At 42.9% G+C, this 22,870-nt stretch overlaps 1 protein-coding gene across 4 annotated transcripts; it reads left to right on the forward strand.

Moving 5' to 3' along the window:
* The first annotated feature begins 536 nt into the window (after positions 1–536).
* LOC133969816 (periostin-like) lies at positions 537–20,093 on the forward strand. Of its 4 annotated transcripts, XM_062406513.1 has the most exons (31): positions 538–782; positions 1,390–1,488; positions 6,057–6,121; positions 6,211–6,368; positions 6,467–6,631; positions 6,736–6,882; positions 7,031–7,172; positions 8,192–8,404; positions 8,501–8,635; positions 9,226–9,374; positions 9,754–9,890; positions 11,352–11,482; positions 11,611–11,741; positions 12,602–12,704; positions 12,795–12,862; positions 12,956–13,001; positions 13,089–13,124; positions 13,949–14,248; positions 14,352–14,387; positions 15,586–15,630; positions 15,743–15,829; positions 15,916–15,951; positions 16,078–16,113; positions 17,310–17,354; positions 17,467–17,553; positions 17,640–17,675; positions 17,801–17,836; positions 19,027–19,071; positions 19,163–19,249; positions 19,333–19,368; positions 19,564–20,093. In XM_062406513.1, exons 1-31 carry the CDS (start codon positions 664–666, stop codon positions 19,614–19,616), a joined length of 3,009 nt encoding a protein of 1,002 aa, XP_062262497.1. In that variant the 5' UTR covers positions 538–663; the 3' UTR covers positions 19,617–20,093. The 4 variants fall into 4 exon arrangements, with proteins under 4 accessions (XP_062262501.1, XP_062262497.1, XP_062262500.1 ...); XM_062406517.1 differs by lacking the exon at positions 17,310–17,354 and having other exon boundaries at positions 537–782; XM_062406516.1 differs by lacking the exon at positions 19,027–19,071.
* The last annotated feature ends 2,777 nt before the right edge of the window (positions 20,094–22,870 follow it).

Consider the following 22,870-nt stretch of genomic DNA (forward strand, 5'->3'; position numbering starts at 1 on the left):
GTGTCTTCATAGATTCATCACCCCAGGGTTGTTGGATTTACAGCTCTTCTTTCCCAGTGCATTAAAAACAGCTAAATCAAGGTTATTTACATGGGACAGATATTAGAGTTGTGCCCAAAGCTCCTCTCTTACAACGCCCCATCAATCTTTAAGGCGCGGGTGTAAAGAACCTCTGCGTTACACAGTAGCCTCATATAATTTAACAGGATAATCCGCGAGCTGTCGCAGCCCTGTGCACACAGCCGATGTAGAGTTTGAGTTACAGGGCGTCCTCGGTGCTCTGGGATGTGATGGAGGTGGAGAGAGTCGTGTGAAACAACGTGAGGGGTGGGGGGGGGGGGGGGGACAATAGGCTCCAGAGCTCCGGGGAGGATCCTTACTCAGTGTGTGTGTGGGTGAGAGCAGGATCTCATGGTATGGAAAGGGAGGACACTCAGGGAGGTGATTTTTTTTAAAGGAGTGGGTGGGTATGGGTGTGTGCTAGAGAGAGAAAGAGAGAGAGAGAGACCTGTTGGTATAAAAGCTCTCTCTCTCTCTCTCCCTCTCCTGTATCTCCAGTGTATTTGTTGTGTTGGGGGGGGACCCCGGTTTTGTGTGTGTAAGTGTGTGTGTGTGTGTTTTTTAGCCATTTGCAAGTACACAGAGGACTGATAACATCCCAGGATGCATCAGCTGCTCGCCGTGACCTCAGCGCTGGTGGCGCTCTGCTGCCTGGGGAGCGTGGACTCTTCAGCCTACGACAAGATCGTCACCCACAGTCGCATACGGGCCCGGACTGAAGGGTAAGGAGACGGGACCGGGGGGGGGGGGCATGAAACTTTCATTACAAAAGTTCTGCAGATTTAACTTTTTAATTCAGCTGATATTAAGAACCCTGATCCATTTTCTTCACATTGATCTGCAGATAAATTAATATAAATTGTGTTATTGATTCAGAAGCAGGTTGGCCACAGTGGAGCGAATATCGATTCAAGCCATAATGGAAAATTCAATATTTTCTCTCACATTCATTTTCTCCTCTCCTATAAATATATGTACCAGATTTAGTGTTTGAAAACGATTCTGCAGTGAACTTTTTACATTTAGGTTTGAGAAAGTTTTTCAATTAATTTATTGTAAGAAAAAGGATAAAGTGGGAATTCAAAACTAAATTAAAGTTTGCATTGTTAAAAAAAAACTGCACATTCATGTATAAATTACTTTTATGTTCTTTTCTCAACCTGTCTGCACCCCTCCCTGTTTCATACCCTCACTCAACAACCCTCACCTCCTCCTCTCATCTCATCCTCCTTTCTTCTTACCCGTCTCTCTCCCCTTCCATGCTCCCACATCCCGTCTCACCTTCCTCCTCCTCCTCCTCCACCTCATCATCTTCCTCCCCCCATCCAGGCCCAACGTGTGCGCTCTGCAGCAGGTCCTGGGCACCCAGAAGAAATACTTCAGCACGTGCAGGAACTGGTACAAACGCTCCATCTGTGGCAAGAAGGCGTAAGTCTTTACAGAGGGACTCAGGGGGTTGAAGTTAAAATGTGTTTGCACGGAGCCCAGCTGGTCTCAACTCAAAGTTCAAAACTACATATCCCGCAAATTATAGTAACAACTCTTTAAATTCTACCTCTGACAGGGGTGGGGTTGATATTGATAGATTTCACAGATTGCTTTCACCTTTTACCTGCTCACCTGTTTTTTTTTACTGCGGTTCAAATGGCCGAGGTCATGTCTACATGAGCCCAGCTGTGTGGACGCTCAGTCCGTCTCCTGTAGCCTGAGCATGTAGCTGCATGTCTCATGTTCCTCTCTGAACCTGCACACACACGTACAGTTCAACTTGAACGTTTTACACACTTCTTATTGGCAAATTTTAGAATTTTTTTAAACATGAAACGAGAGGACCCAGGCTATACAACATATCTTTTTTTGTTTTTCATGATGCTTTAACTCAACATATATATTACTCATCATCCTCACCCCCACAGCCCCCACACTCAATCCCCCTCCTTGTGTACAGGCCTGTTTTGTAGCCTGCGGGCGAGTTCACTCTATTGTCGACCTGCTGATGTTGTAAACTCTGCTCAGCAGTGATTGATGCTCCACCTCCCCTCAGATACATCTCAGCTGTGAAGAATTCTGTCTATATGCTCTTTGTGTGTGTGGGCGTGTGTGTGTGTGTGTGTGTGTGTGTGTGTTTGTGTGTGTGATGGACACTTTTCCTTAATTTTACCTTTGCACATTAGTTTTCTGTTAAAATGCTGAAATTCTACTTGGCATTTTTCCATTTTTATGTGCATTACTTTTGTACATATTTTTATTTATTGTGATAATTACACATATTTGACAGTAGTTTTAACTTTTTACTTGTTCTCTATGGACTGAGGAAACACAGCAAAGCGTACTTTTCCTGCGTGTGAAACTACTTTTGTGACGTTTTGATTGCATTGAGTTTTGTGTCCCTCGGTGGGAGTGACACGTGTTTTAGAATTCAATGATAAAAATATGAATATTATTATTTTTATTTGTTTTCGTTTCAAAATTGATGAACTGCATAGAGGCAAGTAGCTGATGGATTTAAGTCAGAGTATTAAATCCTTGTGATGTGAGATGAGAAGACGTCAGGGTGAAATATGTGGAAAACCGCTGCTGATGTGTTGATGGAGTGTAAGGCTCGGCTGGAGCTGCTCTCTTCCTCGCTTACTCTCATCTATCATAGACACGCACATACAAGAACACACATGCACACACACACGCACACCTTCTCTTAGTCATACAATCATCTGTAATGGAACTAGGATTAGCACAAAAGTGAGGTGATGAGAAGGAGAATGGAGAAGAGTGATTCAGTACTTGTGGATTCTAAAGAGAAAATAGGAAACTACATGCAGCCCCAGGGCACAGAAGGAAAGTGATGAGGGTTTTATACCAAACATGTTTGGAACTGTAAAGATTTAATAAACAATAATTAAAATCTACATTTTAAAGAAAGATTTCAAAGAAAGAAAGTGTGAATTTACTAAGGGTTATTATCAGGTGCAATACGATTTCTATTACCCACAAGTTTTGTGAGAAATAAATTAAAAACTAACTTTATATTAAATCTAAAATATATAACTAAATTTTAAAATCTTAAATAAAAGGACACAGGCTTATATCTGCCTGTTCTGCACTTTATCGTGCATGCATCAACACAAGTCAGTCAAGTGCAATATATGAATTTTATCATTTGATGGATTAAAAAAAGGACAAAACCACATTTAAACAGCCGAACTAACACAGCAAAAAGAAAATGTGAGCGAACTGAGCGACACTTGTCCAGAGCCAGAGAAGTTGCCTCCCTCTGTGGTCACAGTGAGGACATCGTCTGGCAGCGGTGCAGGAAGTCCACCCAGCTGTGGTTGTGTCTGAGCTGGATCTTGGACCGATGAGTGATGAGCAGAGGGCGTTAAGGGCCTGAATGCAGCATCTGCAGCAACAGACCTGGACCCGACCGCTGAGAAACAGTTTTCAAAGAACAAATGAAATTGATGTGAATTCAACCTTTAATTCTTCCAATTATCCACCCTGGAGGTAAGTGATACCCGAGGGTTGAGCTGTTGAAGTGGAGATTCAGGTGGAAGCAATTATCTGGGTGTGCTGATGTGATGCTGGTGACGGACACGAGGCGCCGGGGCAGCGGAGGACGAACGCTTAGACACCGGTTGATTTGTGGTCACAGTAATAACGTCACTGATGGAAGAGGCGTGTTAAAGTCACAGTGTGGTGTGTTATTTACAGTGAGTGGTTGTCATGTGTAGAGTAGAGTCATGTTGGCAGGACGCAAGAAAACCAGATCATCCCTGATCGCATAATGGGAAAAAGCAGTGATGTTTTAGGCTGATGCCAGACATGTCTTCTTCTTGTGTGTGAGGGTACAGTATGTGTGCGTGTGTGTTTGTGTTGCCCCACGTTTGCACATCTGCTCATCTGGAAGCCCCCTAGAGCTGCTCTGTGCAGCGACACTGCCAGAGGCCTGGTTCCAGTGCGTTGGCCAGTTCTGTTACTGGTCTATTCTGCCTCCATTATCCTGTCAGTGTGCAGCTGGGGAGCGATGACTTCATACCTTCCTATGTGTGTGCGTGTGTGTGTGTGTGTGAGAGTGTGTGTGTGTATATGTGTGTGTATGTGTGCATGTTTTGCATGATATCAATCAGTGTCAGAGCATATGGGGATTTCTCTGGTAAGCACCAGTAGCAGATTCACAGATTCTGTGTCCCTGCAAACATTTACACACACCCACACCCACACACACACATACACACATACACACACACACACACAAACACACACACACACACACACACATGGGTTGAAGTGGATTAGAAGAGGTTCCGTTTAAACGTGTGAATCATTCCAGGGAGTTAACTGGAGAAAGTGAGTTGTGTTTCTTTAATGTTTGTGCACTGCATGTTCACAGTGGTTACGAAGGGAGGGACTTTCTCTGGGGGGGACAGAAAGCAACAAACTCTACCAGTGTCCCCGTCTCTTTAGCAAACCCACTGGAAGCTGGAACCTTTGAGCGGTTTCGAGTTAAACCACATTAAATTTAATCCGGCGTTCGGGGACTCGTTCTCTCGGCGAATCGTCGATGATGACTCACTGCTCGTTCTGTTTGAACCTTAGAACGTAGTGCGTTAACTTGGGACGAGTCCCAAACCAACGTCTGCTCTGTGTTATTCCTCAATGAGAATCTGCTTGGAAAAACACAATTTGCTCCTCGATTTAACCTAAATTTGATGGAATATTGACTTATGGCTCAAAGTGTCAGGTCCGCTCGGCTGAGGGAGGAGGGTCGGACGGGCAGCTCGTGTCAGCAGGTCCTCTCAGCTTCCTGCCAGGATGAAAAATCCTTAAAATTTACACAAGAAGACAATTGTGTTTCAAGGAATTAGATTAAATCAGACGGATACGAATGTCTGTTTGTTCCTCCTTATGAATATAAAGTGCCCGGTGGAGTCTGGTATTGTCTTCTGACAAAAGGAGCCAAACACAAAATCCTGTCCAATCAATTTTGTACATATGTGACAGCACATTACACTAAACTAGAAACAGAGATCAATCTTACGGACGGGATGACGGAAATGATAACGTACAAAAACGAACAGAAATCCGAGGACGACAAGGTTTTCTATCTTGACTGTACACCCACTAATGACAAAGAATAATTACGCTTATAACAGAATTAGTAACGTTGCTCTGGAGCATAAACATTAAGAGAAAATTTGATTATATTTACAGTACAATGTGAAGCTCTGATTCCCTTAGAGCTCATGCTGTTGAGTTGTTTTAATGTGACGGCCCACAGACGTTCTTCTCTACATGTTTTGTCCAATTATCATTTTGAAGTCAGGGAAAAGCTGAAGAGGTTTGATCCCTCATCTCACTGCTCTTTGATATTGGTGACGCACAGCTTGTCAGCGTTATTCATATTCTTCTTCTCTTGTTTTTGATCCCGTTCCTCTCACATGACTCTGCTCCTTCAGCTCTCCTCTACGATTCTTGTATTTTATTTCGTTGGTCGGGTTCGTTCTTGTTGCACGAGATATTGGAAATGATGTCGGCTCGCTCACTTGCTCTTTCTTTCTTAGTTCTTTCTCTTTGATTGGTCTGCGGAGGCTTGTCGGCCCTCTGCCAGTCGCCCTGTGAACCTCTTTCATGTCAGTGGTGTTTTTCTTACGTGTTTTCATTCTCCTCGACAAGCTCGACTTCTTCTTCTCTTCTAACTTTCAAATGTACTTTGCCCAATTATGGGTTTATATTTTGGTGAGTGAAATCCCTCCTCTTTCTGCAGCCTCGCTCTCAGTCTGTCTCAAATGTCTTCACCTCTTAGAGTCCAGCATCTCGTCTGTCACTTCTGCTTAATAATGCCTGAGGAATTCCTTTCTCCTCCGTATTGCATTACATATATTTAATTGCATTTTGCACAGTTTTTCTTTTCATTTCGCTGTTGTGAATTGAGCTCTCTGGGTATTTTTGCATTTTACACATTACTTACAAGTATTATATGTCTGTGTTTATTTGTACAGGACGGCCCTATATGAGTGCTGTCCTGGGTACATGAGGCTGGAGGGTATGAAAGGATGCCCTGCAGGTAGGTGGTGCCAACCACAGACGTCCACCACATAGGTCCTGTAGAGTCGCCTGTTTCCGTGCATGAACAATCCCTCTGCTTCCTTCCAGTGGCTCCCATCGACCATGTGTATGGTACGCTGGGGCTCGTAGGGGCTACAACCACACAGCAGTACGCCGACATTGCCGAGCTGAGAGCGGAGATTGAAGGCCAAGGCTCCTTCACCCTGTTTGCACCGAGCAATGAAGCCTGGGACCAGCTCGACCCTGTGAGTGGAACTGAGGTTCAAAGAGAAAACAAATAAATTCAATAAGAAGCAAAGAATAGAAAGTTCGGGACGTTTGACCGATTGTGTGATTTCTCCAGTCTGTGCGGTCTGCCCTGGTGAGCAACGTGAACATCGAGCTGTACAACGCTCTTCACTTCCACATGGTGAACCGACGTCTTCTGACAAAAGGGATGAAGGACGGCATGACTGTGAATTCCATGTACAACGACCTGGGGCTCCACATCAACCACTATTCAAATGGGGTCAGTTTATCCACAGTGTAAAAAACAATTCATGACTTTTAACCCAGTTTACTGACAAGGGGGGAATCTTAATTTTACTAAATTAAGATTCCCCCCTTGTTAAGGTTGTGACAGTGAACTGTGCCAGAATCATCCACGGTAACCAGGTGGCCACAAACGGCGTGGTGCACGTGATCGACCGGGTCATCAGCGCCGTGGGCAGAACCATCAAGGATGTCCTGGACGTCGAAGATGACCTCTCCTCATTCAACGTATGTAAAACGCACATCGCGCTAAATACAAAGGGTTTCAAAGTCAACATTTTACTCGTGGACATGAAGAGTAAAGAGTCAAGAAAAGAACCAATGACAAAAAGGTTTCCTCCGGTTATGAGACCCTTTGATTTGTCTTGTTTCCCAGGCTGCGGCATTGGCCTCTGGTATGATGGACAAGCTGGACCAGCCGGGACAGTTCACCCTGTTCGCACCCACCAACGAAGCCTTTGACAAACTGAACCCAGGTTACCTGGAGCGTATCATGGACAACAAGGCTGTTATTGCAGGTGATATACATATAATGACACAACCTGCTCGCATATCACCCTTTGGTTGATTGGCATGTGCAGAGCCTCAAGGCATTTTAATGTTTTTAGCCTAGAAGGGAACTAGCAGTAGTCCAAACTGAAATATCTCAACAACTGATGGATGTTGGCTATGAATTTTTATTTAGACATTCATGGTCCCCAGAGTATGAACCCTACTAGCTTTGGTGTTTCTTCTTACACCGCTTGCTGATTTGAGTTGTTTATAAATACCACTGAAATGACCAAGCTCAGTTAGAGTTTTCTATATTTTTAGAGAGAAGTCTCTTTCGATTTCATTTCCTTTCTGAGGCTGATGAGGATAACGATATAGGACAACTTTACTCTTAGATGCTTTTTCAGTAAAATGGATTAACATAAAATCCACTTCAGATATACATATCTCCTTGATTCTTTATCTACAGTAGCGTCATCATTAAAAGCTAATTTTATCTAAACTTACACACCTGTCACATTCCAGGTAGACGCCCACTCACACACAAGTTCACCCACGCACTCTGCAACACAATCAGGAAACTCTGTGTCTCCACGGTGGCAGCTTATCTGCTTATTTGTTAAATCACTGGTCGGGAATGTCTATAAACATGAAGCCGGTTAGTGGCGTCCTCTGGGAGCACGATATAACCTCACAGTCATTCTCAGCCAAATGGAAAACAGTTTTCTGACCAACCATCTTAGGATAAGATAACATGGATCCTAGTGGCTTGTTTCTACCGTTCATTTGAATTTCTGTGGGTCTGGAACAGATTCCCATGTTGTAATTGCGTTCTGCAGGCCAGTTTCTTCTTGCTCAGTTTGACAGTTGGACTCAGTCGAGGGGTAACTTCATATCTGGATGTTGATAGAATTACCCAAGTATTTCCAAAAGAGCTGAAGAAATATGTGAGTGTAGCCAGATTACGAGAATAATCAGGTACATGTTGGAAATTCACAACCTCTCTTTCTCACAAACGTTCCTCTCACCGCCTGTTTCCCATCAGCCCTGGTGAACTACCACCTGCTGAAGACTGTCCAGTGCTCCGAGGCGATCACGGCTGGATCGGTGTACGAGACGGAGGAAGGCAGCAACATAGAGATCGGCTGCGACGGCGACAGTCTGACGGTGAACGGCATCAAGATGGTGCTGAAGAAGGACATCGTCACCACCAACGGCGTCATCCACCTCATCGACCAGGTGCTCATCCCCGACTCAGGTAAAAATATAAACTTCAACTATAACACATGTTCAAATCGTTTAGCGATGTCGTTCTGTGATCAGCAACATGTCGTGTTCATGTGATTCACACCAGCCAAGGACGTGTTTGAGCTGATGGGAGACACGCAGAGTGTGTTCACCGACATGGTGTCCGAACTGGGATTAGCCTCCGCCATGCGTCCGCAGACTGAATACACGCTTCTGGCCCCAGTCAACGGAGCCTTCACCAGTGAGTTGATTTCCAGTCTTGTTAGTACAGTGGTTTTGAGCAACCTCGACATTAGAATGCTTCGCTCAATGTGATCGAAAATTTAAATTTTTTCCTTGAAAGACATCTCACACTTTATTTAAAGGAAAATTTAAGGAGCACATTAGAGACACTAGAATTGCATTCAATGGCGTTAATACCTCTCCTTAAATTAAATAATATCTCAGCTACACATCTGTGTCGTTTACATGTTTATAACCCTGGATGTTACCAGACAGTCCAATGAAACAACATGTAAACCCACTACCTCCAGGTTTCTATGTGGACACACCCAGAATTGCACATACTCATCAATACCAACCCTCTGAAATCTGACAGAAAAGTGAAATAAGAAAGTGAAAAATCCTGGACCCCTCTAATCAAAATTTGATTGGTTCTTCCCTTACCCATACCGCATCCCTCCACTAGGTTCCTGTCTAATCTGTCCAGTAGTTCCTATGTAATCCTGCTATATACAAACACCAGTACAACCATAACCTCCAAGGGAATAAGACATAATGTATAACATAACCTGTGTCGTAGTAAAACTGCAACTTGTGTGTGTTTGTCAGATGAGGTGATGTCGACAGATCAAAATCTGCTGAGGTACATCTTGGAAAACCACATCCTGAAGCTGAAAGTCACACTGGGCGAGCTCTACAACGGACAGCTGCTGGAAACACTGGCCGGGCAGCTCCTCCGGGTCTTCATCTACCGCACTGTGAGTCCAACACAGGCAATCAAAGAACAGGAAGAACAGGAGAAAAGATAAAGAAGTGATGATGGGATGATAGCAGATAGAGTTGGCTTCCATTCTCTGGAACCATATCAAGTGCTAACATGATTTGTTTTGTCTTTGAGATATAACCAAACACAGAAAAGCAGCGGGTCTTTTCCAGCGCTCTTGGCAAATGGAATGCCTTTCTGCTCTGGTGAATCAGATATTAGAATCAGCTGGTTCATTTCGTCACAGGATTGAATCGTCCTGTTTGATTTACGCAAACACGATAATGTGGCAGCCGGCTTCCCTTAAATCCAAATGCTTAACAGATTTGCACAAAGGCTTTTCATGGATACCTGAAGCTCTGCTCTCTTGTTAGGCTGTGTGCATAGAAAATGCCTGCATGGTGCGTGGCAGTAAGGAGGGAAGCAATGGGGCCGTCCATCTTATGAACTCTCTCATTAAACCGGCCAAGAAGACGATGTACGAGCTCCTGCTTGCTGACGGACGCTTCAAGTAAGAACTGCTTCTCATTTTTTGCTCATCAGCTGGTCTGACCAGAGGTGGACTGCAGGTCTAGGCAGGGAGGAGCTGCTCACACCAAACAGCGACAACCTCCCAACTATAGCAACCTTCATACTGAAAATGGCAAACATGGGGACTATTTGAATTGTTCAACCACTCTCAGGATCCATCCTTTAATGGAGCGATGCCTTCGAGTTACTTGAGTCAACTTGGATGCTCTCGAGCGGTCGAAGCCAAGACATCAAACTCATAAACATGAGTTATATGACCAAACAGTTTTTTTAGTCTCCATGGGAGAAATTAGACCTTTTATTGAAGCTGATCTCCTCCAATCATGCACATGTTCCCCCTAAGCGATCGCCCTGACACTATTATGCGAGGACACCTTCGCTGTATCGTGGATTTAGTGCCGCCCGATATGACTGTAATTGGTTTTAAAGTCTTTAAAGTATATGTTAATGAATGTGTGAGAGAAGGCAAGTAAGGATTTTCCTTTTGCTATTTTGTTATTTTAATTATTACTACTGATTATTTGCTTGGAATGTGTTGTTTATTTTGGTGTTCTCGGCTAAATTGTAAATGAGGTCTTAACCTCAAAGTATTAAATTTTGAATTAATGAACTAATAACGAATTAACTAGATTACACTCTAGGTATTGCCGCCATAGTCCACTCTGGTCTATAATGTTGCTCTCGTTCTTAGCTCTGGAAAACGAATCATTGCTGGTTGATGTGAAACCCTACGCTGCCACTGGGCCAGAGTACGAACGTCTCCACAGACACATTTAAAACACATACAACATACAGAGAGATTTACTTTGGCACTAATAAGATTAATCTGAATTTAATGAACTCGTTTGGCAAAGGACTGAATGTAATGTACATTGATGTAAGAATCCCACACTCCAGCTTTGGGTGATTAGGATGATGAATACTTTGTTTATACATTCAAACTTACTGGAGCCTATTAAGTGGTTTTCCATACTGTGGGCTACTCCACACATTTGACAGAACACGATAATCTACCAAGCATTAGTGCTTTTCCACACATTTCACATTTCCTGGCTCGGTGACAAACACTCGCGCCCGCTGATGAATAACCAAGGAGACAGATGTGTGAATGAGCTGCGCCCACATAAGATCATGTGTCTCACACATATCCCAACCTCAACGACCACAATCCCCCCCCCCCTCCCCCCCCGAAATGAGCAACACATTTTACCAGTTTTCAATCCAATTATGAGATGTAGTTTAGCCTCATTAGAGCTGGAGCTGCTGTTACTGGTGGAATACATCACTGACCATGAAAATAATAGTATAATCTTTGTAGATTATAAAACATCATCAGAATTATTGATTTACAGGCAAAAATTGTCAAATTGCACGATCCTAGATTAAACCCATGGATGACTTTTTGCTTTCCTTATTTCTTACTTTATTTGAATGAATGTAGGATTTTCCTGTCACTGATGGAAACTGCGGATCTGACTGATCTGCTGAAGCAGGAAGGCTCCTCCACCATCTTTGCACCAACTGACGAAGCGTTCGCCGGCCTGAGTGCAGAAGACTACGCTCTGCTCAGAAGTAAGTGAAATAAACACACGTCCACTGAAAAGAAGGAATACTGTTTAGAAATCTACAATGCAGGAATGAGGGGATAGAAAAATGCTAATATAACGTAGATCATGTTTAACTTGTGTTCTCGTGGACAGGTGATCTGAATGTCCTGAGAACCATCCTGCTGTACCACTTCAGCAATGGCATCTTCATTAATGGAGGACTGGAGGGAGGAGTTACCAATCTGCTCAAAACGCTGCAGGGCAACAACCTGCAAGTTAAGTCTGTACGTGCAACCGCTCTGTGTTCATGTGGGGAGTCGTGTCCGTAGAGCAAATATGAGGCCTATGGTCTCAATCGTTCTACATTTTAAATAATGTCCTTGAATTATTTAGAAAAAAAACCCCATATATTCATAATGTTAGAGAAATAGACTTTTCCCCACATTCTCATTTAAACTTTTGCAATTGAAGAGTCGTAGTTCAAAGCTGGATATATTTGGAGAACGGCCAGAAGTATTAAAATCTGTCTTCCTGTCATTTCCAGCAGCACCCACTCCCATTTCCTGGTCTGATCCCCTCCACCTCCCATTTCCACTATTTTCTCTTTCTTCCTTCCTGTCTTAATGTCATTTTTGTCATAATTTCCCTGCAATTACCTCAATTCAGCCCTTTTCCTATAACAATATCAGGTTATCAGCCAAGATTTCACCTGAGGCTGACAGGACCCCCCGAGCAGACATAGGAAAAGCTCGTTTGGTATAATGTGCTGTTAGGAGAGCTGCTTCAATCTGTTCAAAAGGAGAGAAAGTGAGTTGATAGGTTTTTAAAATGTGGATTGAGACAGAAAGGGATGTGGATCAGTGGTCTATGTGGGTGAGAGGAAGCCTATCCCTTACTTCCATGTCCACCTCCACTCACAACTGTGGAGTCAATTAAAATGCAGGGAATCAGAAATTGAAGCCTCGACAGCTGAAAAACCTCTCATGTCAAACCATGTGTGTCCATTTAAAAAAAATACAGGTAATGCCTCAGTGAAGTGTTTTTTAAAGCAGAAGCTGATGGAACTCACAAATTAATTCTACGCCTTATTAGTGGTATTCAAAAAAAAAACACATGTGAATTCAGTGTTTCTCTGTTTTCTCAGGTTAACAACTCTATTCATGTCAACTCTGTGCAAGTTCCGTCCAGCGACCTTATGGCCACAAATGGCGTGATCCATATCGTGAAGAACGTTCTCTATCCCGGAGGTGGGAACAACGTGCATTAGCGGAAAGTCATGAAATGTTCCCAGTGTGCGTGGCTGCATGATGTTTACTGATGCTGCGTGTGACTTGCAGATCTTCCTGTGGGCCGTCAGGACCTCATGGTCATCCTGCAGAAACTGATTCGTTACATCACGATAAAGGTAGTGAAAGGGAAAACTCACACATGTGAATATGTTCCGCTCACGTCTGTGTAGGTTGTGTTTTAAAACCTCTGATTCTGCTTTTCTCTTCAGTATGTCTCTGGATTTACTTACACTGAGATCCCACTCACTTCCTACAGTAAGTGTCTCTGTTGCTGAACGAATGAACAGTATGTCTGCCTTATTGTGTTTGCAGCAACTCATAACCTATTGTGTTACTTCACAGAGAGGACCATCACCACCACTCATTATACTGAAACAGGTGAGACCACTGTTATTAACCACATGACTGAAAGTTAGGAATTAGTTTCATCAGAGATTTGATTTGGTCTCAGTGTGTTTATAGGAAAAACATAAGTGACTTTGAAATGAACAGATGTTCTTTGTTTAAAAAAGGAGCAAGTGAAATCCAATCTGCAGCTACCTGCGTGTTCCATCACTGTCTTTGTTCCGTTCTGGCCTCTTCCCTGGACCCTCTTCTTTGTTCCTCTCACTGTTACTTAAATCCATTGGGGCCTCTTGGGATATTTAATCAACTCCTTCAGAGATGAGGTAATTAAGCTGTCAGAGCAGAACATGGTCAGAGACCGTAGCAGACTCTTGGTTCTTCCAGTTACTCACATGGACGGAAGCAGGCTTTGATTTATTATAACAAAGAAGAGATGCGACCTGATTCCTCAAAGGTCCTTACGCACATGAAGTGGATCAGAGAGCTTTTAGGGGCTACACATGTTTGCCTTATTAAATTTATGGATAGAATAAAGGCACTGTGTATTATGTTTTATACTACTGCTACCTTTTGGGATTTATTCAGAAATGTGATGTAGAGTCACAGTACGGCTCATAGGATGGGAGTGATGGGTGAAAAGAAGTAGTGGTTCATCTTGGCAGAGCAAACAATATATTTTACATAAACTAAAAATGGAGCTGGCTCTAATTTAAAGGTGTGGCTCAGATCTACAGCTCTTTAAACTAAATTCAATTTGTACATGAAGGATAGAATACATGTACTGTGCTTTAAAGATGACCTCTCTCTATTATCATGATTATGGGATGGTCACGTCTCTCTCTTCTCTCTCTCAACAGTCCCTGATGTGACGAAGGTGATCAGAGTGATGGAAGCAGAACCAAAAGTCACCAAGGTGACCAGGGTCATCGAAGGGGACCCAGAGTTCACCACGCTCACGAGAGTCATCGAAAAGCAACCGACTGTCACCGAGGTGGTCATCAGGGGGGACCCGGTGGTCACAAAGGTCACCAGGGTCATCGAAACTGATCCAAATATCACCAAGGTGGTTGGTGAGGGGGAGCCATCCGTCACCAAACTGACCAGGGTCATCGAAACCGGGGATCCCAGAGTCACCAAGGTCACAAGAGTAATTGGGGGTGAGGTCAACGTTCATTTTGTTGTTAGATGATGAGATTTCACAAATGTTTCGACACCGATTTCAATGACACACCGTATATTTTTTAATTTGTATCAACGCAGGTGGAGAGTTTGATGCTGATGGCAAAAGAATTCAAGGTCAGTTTCTCTTGACACATTTTCTGCCATGAGCTGGTCGGGCTGCCTCTAAGAGGTTTCATGTGTCCTCTAACGGCTCTTTTAACAAATGCATCCATCTTCAGTGAGCATCGTGTCCTCGGTGATCATCACCTAAAACCTCAAACATCGTTGTCATGGTGTGCACAATCTCAGCCTTAAAGGAACTTGTGTGTACTTGTTTAATAGTAGACTTTTACTCAATATTTATTTTTTATAACTATCCGCACTATAAAGCATAAAGTTCACCTCTTCAGGGGCATTATATCAAATACAACTAATTATGTCACCCACAAACTTATTGCTGCTGATTATGAAAATCTGTCAGATTAACTTTATTACCTGGTATTTGTGACCAGACCATCATATGTAAACGTTTGCAAGTTTAGGGTAAGATAGGGAATTCAAAATTATCCAAAAGAAAAACCGTTCACTATGAATTGTGTAAATGGCTGCAGCTTTTTTTTTTTATTAACTCTCCTGTGAGTACATGAGCAGTGTGCAGTTGTCATTTGACATTGTGAGGTTGCCGATCTCCAAAATGCCACTGGCTTGCAGTGTGGTTGCAGGGGCGGTGAGCTTCAAGCTAAAACTTCATCTCTGGTGTCTTGCAGCTTTGTGAGTCGGCTTTAGAGGAATTCACTATCTCTCTCTCTGTTTGAGCTGAACGCACCCTGCACACCTGAGTTTTTGTGTGTGTGTGTTTGTGTGTGTGTGTGTGTGTATGTGTGTTAAAGGACACCTTTGGGGACGTATGTCAGATTAAAGACCACTAATATGGGAACAGCTTCTCCAGTTGGAGTCCTCAGCTGGGAAAAGTCTGATTTTAGGGTTATGCTGCGTTCACACCTAAAGTGAAGTCAATTTTGTGTGGGATGAGATTACATACAAAGTCAATGCAAAGAAGCTGTGGTCCAGACACAGTTCCTCTCACATGTGGTGCAAATGCAGCATTAGGGATGTGTAGTCTCCAGGATATGAAATGAAGATGTGTACTGTCCCTGAAAGTGGCCTGTGTGCGTGTCCGTGAATCCTGCACATCTGTGCTTGACTTCTTGTGCGGTAGCGGAGGAGGTGTTTTACCGGGTGTATGTACCTGTCAGTCTGTCCGTCTGTCAGTCAGCACAGTTGCTCAGTCGTTAAATGACTTTCAACTCCCTTCTCCGCTGCCGGTCTGAAGGTGGAGCCAGGCACACCACGGAGAACGAGCCTCATATCATTGAGGGTAGGGTCTCAAAAAAGCATTTTCTAAACTGCATACCCATTCATGATTTTGTTTGTGATGGTAAAACTTCAGAGCATTTTTGGATCTAACGGTTTTGTTTTGACACGTTCAGGTCCAGACTTCTCAAAAATCACCACCATCCACGGCAACCCGGATATGATCGATGAGGAATCAGAGAGGATTACCAAACTCATTAGAGGTAAACACTCATAACGTCAGAAAGAGTTTGTGTAGTCCATGTGTTGCACGTGTGCGCTGGCTGACTGTGTTCTCCTCGTTACCCAGAGGGAGGTAGAGGAGTGCCCAGCAGAAGACCACCAGGTAAGAGCTCAGTTATTTGATTTCACGTTCATCTCCAAGGTTTTTGCCAAAAACTACACGATGACTCTTCGGATTTTCCATTATCCATTTTAATGACACACCGTACCTTTTATTGTATCAACGCAGGTGGAGAGTTTGATGCTGATAGGAAAAGAATTCAAGGTCAGTTTCTCTTGACACATTTTCTGCCATGAGCTGGTCGGGCTGCTTCTAAGAGGTTTCATGTCGCTAACAGCTCTTTTAACAAATGCATCAATCTTCAGTGAGCATCATCTAAAACCTCAAACACAGAGTTGTCATGATGTGCACAACTCAGCCTTAATGGAACACATGTTTACGGGTTTAATAGTAGACTTTTACTCAATATTTATTTTTTATAACTATCCGCACTATAAAGCATAAAGTTCACCTCTTCAGGGGCATTATATCAAATAAAACTAATTATGTCACCCACAAACTAATTGCTGCTGATTATGAAGATCTGTCAGATTAACTTGGTTATTGCCTGGTATTTGTGACCAGACCATCAAATGCAAACGTTTGCAAGTTTAGGGTAAGATAGGGAATTAAAAATTATCCAAAAGAAAAACAGTTCACTATGAACTGTGTAAATTTGCTGTAGCTTTTTTTTTTATTAACTCTCCTGTGTGTACATGAGCAGTGTGCAGTTGTAATGTGACATTTTGAGGTTGCCGATCTCCAAAATGCCACTGGCTTGCAGTGTGGTTGCAGGGGCGGTGAGCTTCAAGCTACGACTGCATCTCTGGTGTCTTGCAGCTTTGTGAGTGGGCTTTAGAGGAATTCACTATCTCTCTCTATGTTTGAGCTGAACGCACCCTGCACACCTGAGTTTTTGTGTGTGTGTGTTTTTGTGTGTGTGTGTGTCAGTGTGTGTTATAGGACACCTTTGGGGACGAATGTCAGATTAAAGACCACTAATGTCGGAACAGCTTGTCCAGTTGGGGTCCTCAACTGGGAAAAGTTGAGGAATTTTAGGGTTATGCTGCGTTCACACCTAAAGTGAAGTAAATTTTGTGTGGGATGAGGTTACATACAAAGTCAATGCAAAGAAGCTGTGGTCCAGACGCAGTTCCTCTAACATGTGGTGCAAATGCAGCATTAGGGATGTGTAGTCTCCAGGATATGAAATGAAGATGTGTACTGTCCCTGAAAGTTGCCTGTGACAACATCTGTGTGCGTGTCCATGAATCCTGCACATCTGTGCTTGACTTCTTGTGCGGTAGCGGAGGAGGTGTTTTACCGGGTGTATGTACCTGTCAGTCTGTCCGTCTGTCAGTCAGCACAGTTGCTCAGTCGTTAAATGACTTTCAACTCCCTTCTCCGCTGCCGGTCTGAAGGTGGAGCCAGGCACACCACGGAGAACGAGCCTCATATCATTGAGGGTAGGGTCTCAAAAAAGCATTTTCTAAACTGCATACCCATTCATGATTTTGTTTGTGACGGTAAAACTTCAGAGCATTTTTGGATCTAACGGTTTTATTTTTACACGTTCAGGTCCAGACTTCTCAAAAATCACCACCATCCACGGCAACCCGGATATGATCGATGAGGAATCAGAGAGGATTACCAAACTCATTAGAGGTAAACACTCATAACGTCAGAAAGAGTTTGTGTAGTCCATGTGTTGCACGTGTGCGCAGGCTGACTGTGTTCTCCTCGTTTCCCAGAGGGAGGTAGAGGAGTGCCCAGCAGAAGACCACCAGGTAAGAGCTCAGTTATTTGATTTCACGTTCATCTCCAAGGTTTTTGCCAAAAACTACACGATGACTCTTCGGATTTCCATTATCCATTTTAATGACACACCGTACCTTTTATTGTATCAACGCAGGTGGAGAGTTTGATGCTGATAGGAAAAGAATTCAAGGTCAGTTTCTCTTGACACATTTTCTGCCATGAGCTGGTCGGGCTGCTTCTAAGAGGTTTCATGTCGCTAACAGCTCTTTTAACAAATGCATCAATCTTCAGTGAGCATCATCTAAAACCTCAAACACAGAGTTGTCATGATGTGCACAACTCAGCCTTAATGGAACACATGTTTACGGGTTTAATAGTAGACTTTTACTCAATATTTATTTTTTATAACTATCCGCACTATAAAGCATAAAGTTCACCTCTTCAGGGGCATTATATCAAATAAAACTAATTATGTCACCCACAAACTTATTGCTGCTGATTATGAAGATCTCTCAGATTAACTTGGTTATTACCTGGTATTTGTGACCAGACCATCAAATGTAAACGTTTGCAAGTTTAGGGTAAGACAGGGAATTCAAAATTATCCAAAAGAAAAAACAGTTCACTATGAATTGTGTAAATGGCTGCAGCTTTTTTTTTTATTAACTCTCCTGTGTGTACATGAGCAGTGTGCAGTTGTCATGTGACATTGTGAGGTTGCCGATCTCCAAAATGCCACTGGCTTGCAGTGTGGTTGCAGGGGTGGTGAGCTTCAAGCTACGACTGCATCTCTGGTGTCTTGCAGCTTTGTGAGTGGGCTTTAGAGGAATTCACTATCTCTCTCTATGTGTGAGCTGAACGCCCACTGCACACCTGAGTGTTTGTGTGTGTGTGTGTGTGTGTGTGTGTGTGTGTGTGTTATAGGACACCTTTGGGGACGTATGTCAGATTAAAGACCACTAATATGGGAACAGCTTGTCCAGTTGGAGTCCTCAGCTGGGAAAAGTCTGATTTTAGGGTCATGCTGCGTTCACACCTAAAGTGAAGTCAATTTTGTGTGGGATGAGATTACATACAAAGTCAATGCAAATAAGCTGTGGTCCAGACACAGTTCCTCTCACATGTGGTGCAAATGCAGCATTAGGGTTTGTGTAGTCTCCAGGATATGAAATGAAGATGTGTACTGTCCCTGAAAGTTGCCTGTGACAACATCTGTGTGCGTGTCCATGAATCCTGCACATCTGTGCTTGACTTCTTGTGCGGTAGCGGAGGAGGTGTTTTACCGGGTGTATGTACCTGTCAGTCTGTCCGTCTGTCAGTCAGCACAGTTGCTCAGTCGTTAAATGACTTTCAACTCCCTTCTCCGCTGCCGGTCTGAAGGTGGAGCCAGGCACACCACGGAGAACGAGCCTCATATCATTGAGGGTAGGGTCTGCAAACCCATTCATGATTTTGTTTGTGACGGTAAAACTTCAGAGCATTTTTGGATCTAACGGTTTTATTTTGAAACGTTCAGGTCCAGACTTCTCAAAAATCACCACCATCCACGGCAACCCGAGTATGATCCGTGAGGAATCAGAGAGGATTACCAAACTCATTAAAGGTAACACATAACGGCAGAAAGAGTTTGTGTAGTCCATGTGTTGCACGTGTGCGCTGGCTGACTGTGTTCTCCTCGTTTCCCAGAGGGAGGTAGAGGAGCGCCCAGCAGAAGACCACCAGGTAAGAGCTCAGTTATTTGATGACACATTCAACTCCAAGGTTTTTGCCAAAACTACATGATGACTCCTCAGATTTTCCACTACCCACCATTTCAAGTTCCAACTGTTCTTCACGTCCCTCATGAGTTCCTCCTCCACATGTTTTCTCTCTCCCCCTCTGGCTCCGTCCGTTAATCCCCGTGTTTCGTGTTCACAGCTGGAATGAGGCGGGCGAGGCTGGTCCGGCGTCACCATAAGCCGAGGCAGTGAATCCCAGCACAGCGCCGGGCTCACCGCGGGGACTGAATGCACCTCGAGCGCTCCTGGTCGAGTGCTGGGGGGTTAAACTATGGACCAACAGGGAGACATCGAATCATTCTAGCTCTGTGATTGTTGACCGTTCCACCTGGACCATACTGTATGTGATAGGCATGATGTGTAATAGAATTGCAGTGACATTAGAAAATACCCTTCATGTAAGTGTGCATGGGAAATATGAATTTGTTCCGTTGGGTGGATGATGTGTAAGGTGAGATATATTCTACCGTAGAGAGTTTTTGCTTTTTTTAATTAAAGTCATGTCACTTTGTAAACATTGCTTGGGAAGAGTTGTGTATGCTTTTTAATATGGTGCTTGTTCTCTGTACAATAGATGCATTTTAAAGAAACCGTGTTTTCCTACCATTGATGCTGTATCGTACCTTTGTAAATTATCACATGGTGATTAAAAAACACAATGAATTTTTATCCAGTATTCAATCATTCTTTGCAGCCTCTAAATTCACGAGGTTACCTGGGTTTAAATTTGAACTTGAGCTTGACTTTGTCTACACACATATCCCATGATTCCCCTCAGGAAACCACATTTAAATTCAGTAGAATCCAGATTTTCATCAAGATCCTTGAATTATTCCCCAGGAAATCAAAGAAGAAGTAGAAAATGCTCCATCTCATCGTGTTTAAATTCAGATTCCCTTACTGACACCCAGCTTTTGCGTAATCCTAAAACACAAACAAATGCTGAGGTTGTAGTTGCAGTTGACAATCAACACAAATATGGACACATTTAAAAGAAGCTGCATTAGAAGTGATCTTCACCCTCCTCTACCAACACAGAGTATGAGAACAGGAGCATTCTAGTCCCTTAAATATGACTCTTTGCTTAAATCTAGAAAGAGATTAGTTTTTCTTGAAAATAAATGATGCTGAATGATGACGAGTGTCTCGGTGAGAAGAGCCCATCGCAAATCTGCATCACGTAATTAACCAAGACAAAAGCAGATGAATATGAAGTTTCACACTCGCACCATCAGCCTCATGTTTCTTTAACCTTTGGTTTTATTTCAATCCTAAATCAAAAGAACACAGAGAAAAAAACACTGTAGGATTTAAGAGTCAGAAACTGTGAAGTGAATAGTTTCATGTTGAATAGCTTTTCCAAAAGTGGCACCTGATACTGGGTGAATCTTTTTTCATTTGGCTTCAGTAACATTTTAAAACGACCTGTTCTAAAGTACTAAACAATACTTTTCTCATCTCTATTGTAATAGAGATGGAGGGGTTAGCCCATTTCTACAGACACTCCTGCATATGTCACATTCTGTAGTTTTAACATTATGACGTTTTCAAGATATTAGCATAATTTTTACTCTAAAATATACAAACCGCCATTCATGGTCGTTCACGGTTTTTCTGACCACATATGAATGCGCAGAATGCCAAGACCCAGTAAAAGTATAGTTGTACTTATCCTTCTTCATTGTGTACTTAGTGGCTACTATGCATTTAACACAGATTTTTTTTATATATATTTAACACAAGGTTGAGTCAAGCAGAATCATGCATCTTCTTCATATTTACACTTGTGAATACTTACACATTTAGCCGGCCTGGGGGGGTTTAAACTACATGATGAGCCAAGTGAATCTTAATCAACTTCATCTGATAAACTCTGCACCGTGAGAACATGTGCATAAACACTGTAAACACAAAAACAGGCCAGATTTGAAGACTTACATAACAGTTACATAAATGCTTTTTTTTTTTTTTAACTGTATCACATGCATCAGTAATATTACACACGTGTGCATCCATTGGACTCGTGTTTTCCTCCAGTTTATTACATGTTCCCCCTGGGAAGCGGACGGAGATGGGACGGAGAGTGAGAATTTATTAAATACTTCACGTGTAGCGTCGCCCTTGTGCAGCATCGTTAAAAACGGATCCAGGAGCGGCAGCAGCAGCAGAGGGGAGTTCAGGTTTGCACAAGGAGGCAGGTTTGACGTCACAGAGGGCAGATAGCAAGCTGATGACAAGAGAACAGGATAGTAAACTAGCTCTGCACTAGTTGTGTTCATGCAGGAGTTCAAGCAGTTTTCCAATAAATTGCACCACTCACCTGGAGCAATGGCTTCAGTCTTGAAAGTGCCACTGCCACATTTGTTTCACCAAACTCTTGACATGTTTGATTGATAGCACCCGAACTGGACCAGTGACTGGTACCAAACCCGGCTGCAGGAGATTCACAGCTGAAATCATTCCCTGGCACAACAGCCCTGTTCTCTCTCTGCCAACTGCATAAATATAACTGGTGGATGAATCTCACAAAGACCCATTTGATCCAGGATCATGGATATGATTTAGATCATGTGCATCTTGTTTCAGATGTTACACTTGGCCAAGTATGAACTCACAGTCCTCTACAGGATTAGGGAATAACGATAAATAAACACAAGCTAATGGAAATCAGCTCTGTCAGATGGCTTGTGAATGTCCGTTGGTAGATATAAATAATCACATATACCTGTCAGCCTGTAGTAATAAATGTTTCTCTGCTTAATTTATTCCTTGTTTGTCAGAATACCCGAGAGATATTACCCGTCCCATGTGACACAGATCGCTTTACTGCGTGATGTGTTTTGTCGTTTAGCGTCACTTTAACGATTCCCCATCTAATAAGATCACATTCGTTTAATTTTCATTACCTTAGCACAAGTTTAAGATTCAGAGACAAGGATTTCAGTTCTTACTCTGTGAGCACAACCTCTTAGAGATATATCTCCTGTCGTTTATTACAGACATTATATGTATGATATTATATATATATACATATTTTATATTATTCTTTGTGACCTTGTGTGACCTTGTGACACATCGAGAGCCTAGTAGTGCCAGTAACTACTTCCCCCGATAAAAACTATGCAGGACAACTCAAACTCTGCTGTAACTTTGTACATTCTCATTCACTAACAGCTCTGTTGTCCGTCCTCCAGCTGTAAGCTCAACCACATGGATCTGCAACTAATGGAGCAAAGTGTCATCTCGGATTTGACTTGTGAACCATCGTCCGTGACAGAGAAACATTATCACACCAGTTTAACTGTGTCGCTATGACTGATCCAAGAATATGTTTCTAGCTTTCGTTATAATGGATTCAGTGAGAAGATACTGTTTTATAAATCAAAATAGAAAACAACTGAAGGTGACAGACAAGTTCACGTACTCTAGATCTAGAAAGAAAATGT

Source organism: Platichthys flesus, chromosome 15 (genome assembly GCF_949316205.1).
Source record: "Platichthys flesus chromosome 15, fPlaFle2.1, whole genome shotgun sequence".
Lineage (NCBI taxonomy): Eukaryota > Metazoa > Chordata > Actinopteri > Pleuronectiformes > Pleuronectidae > Platichthys > Platichthys flesus.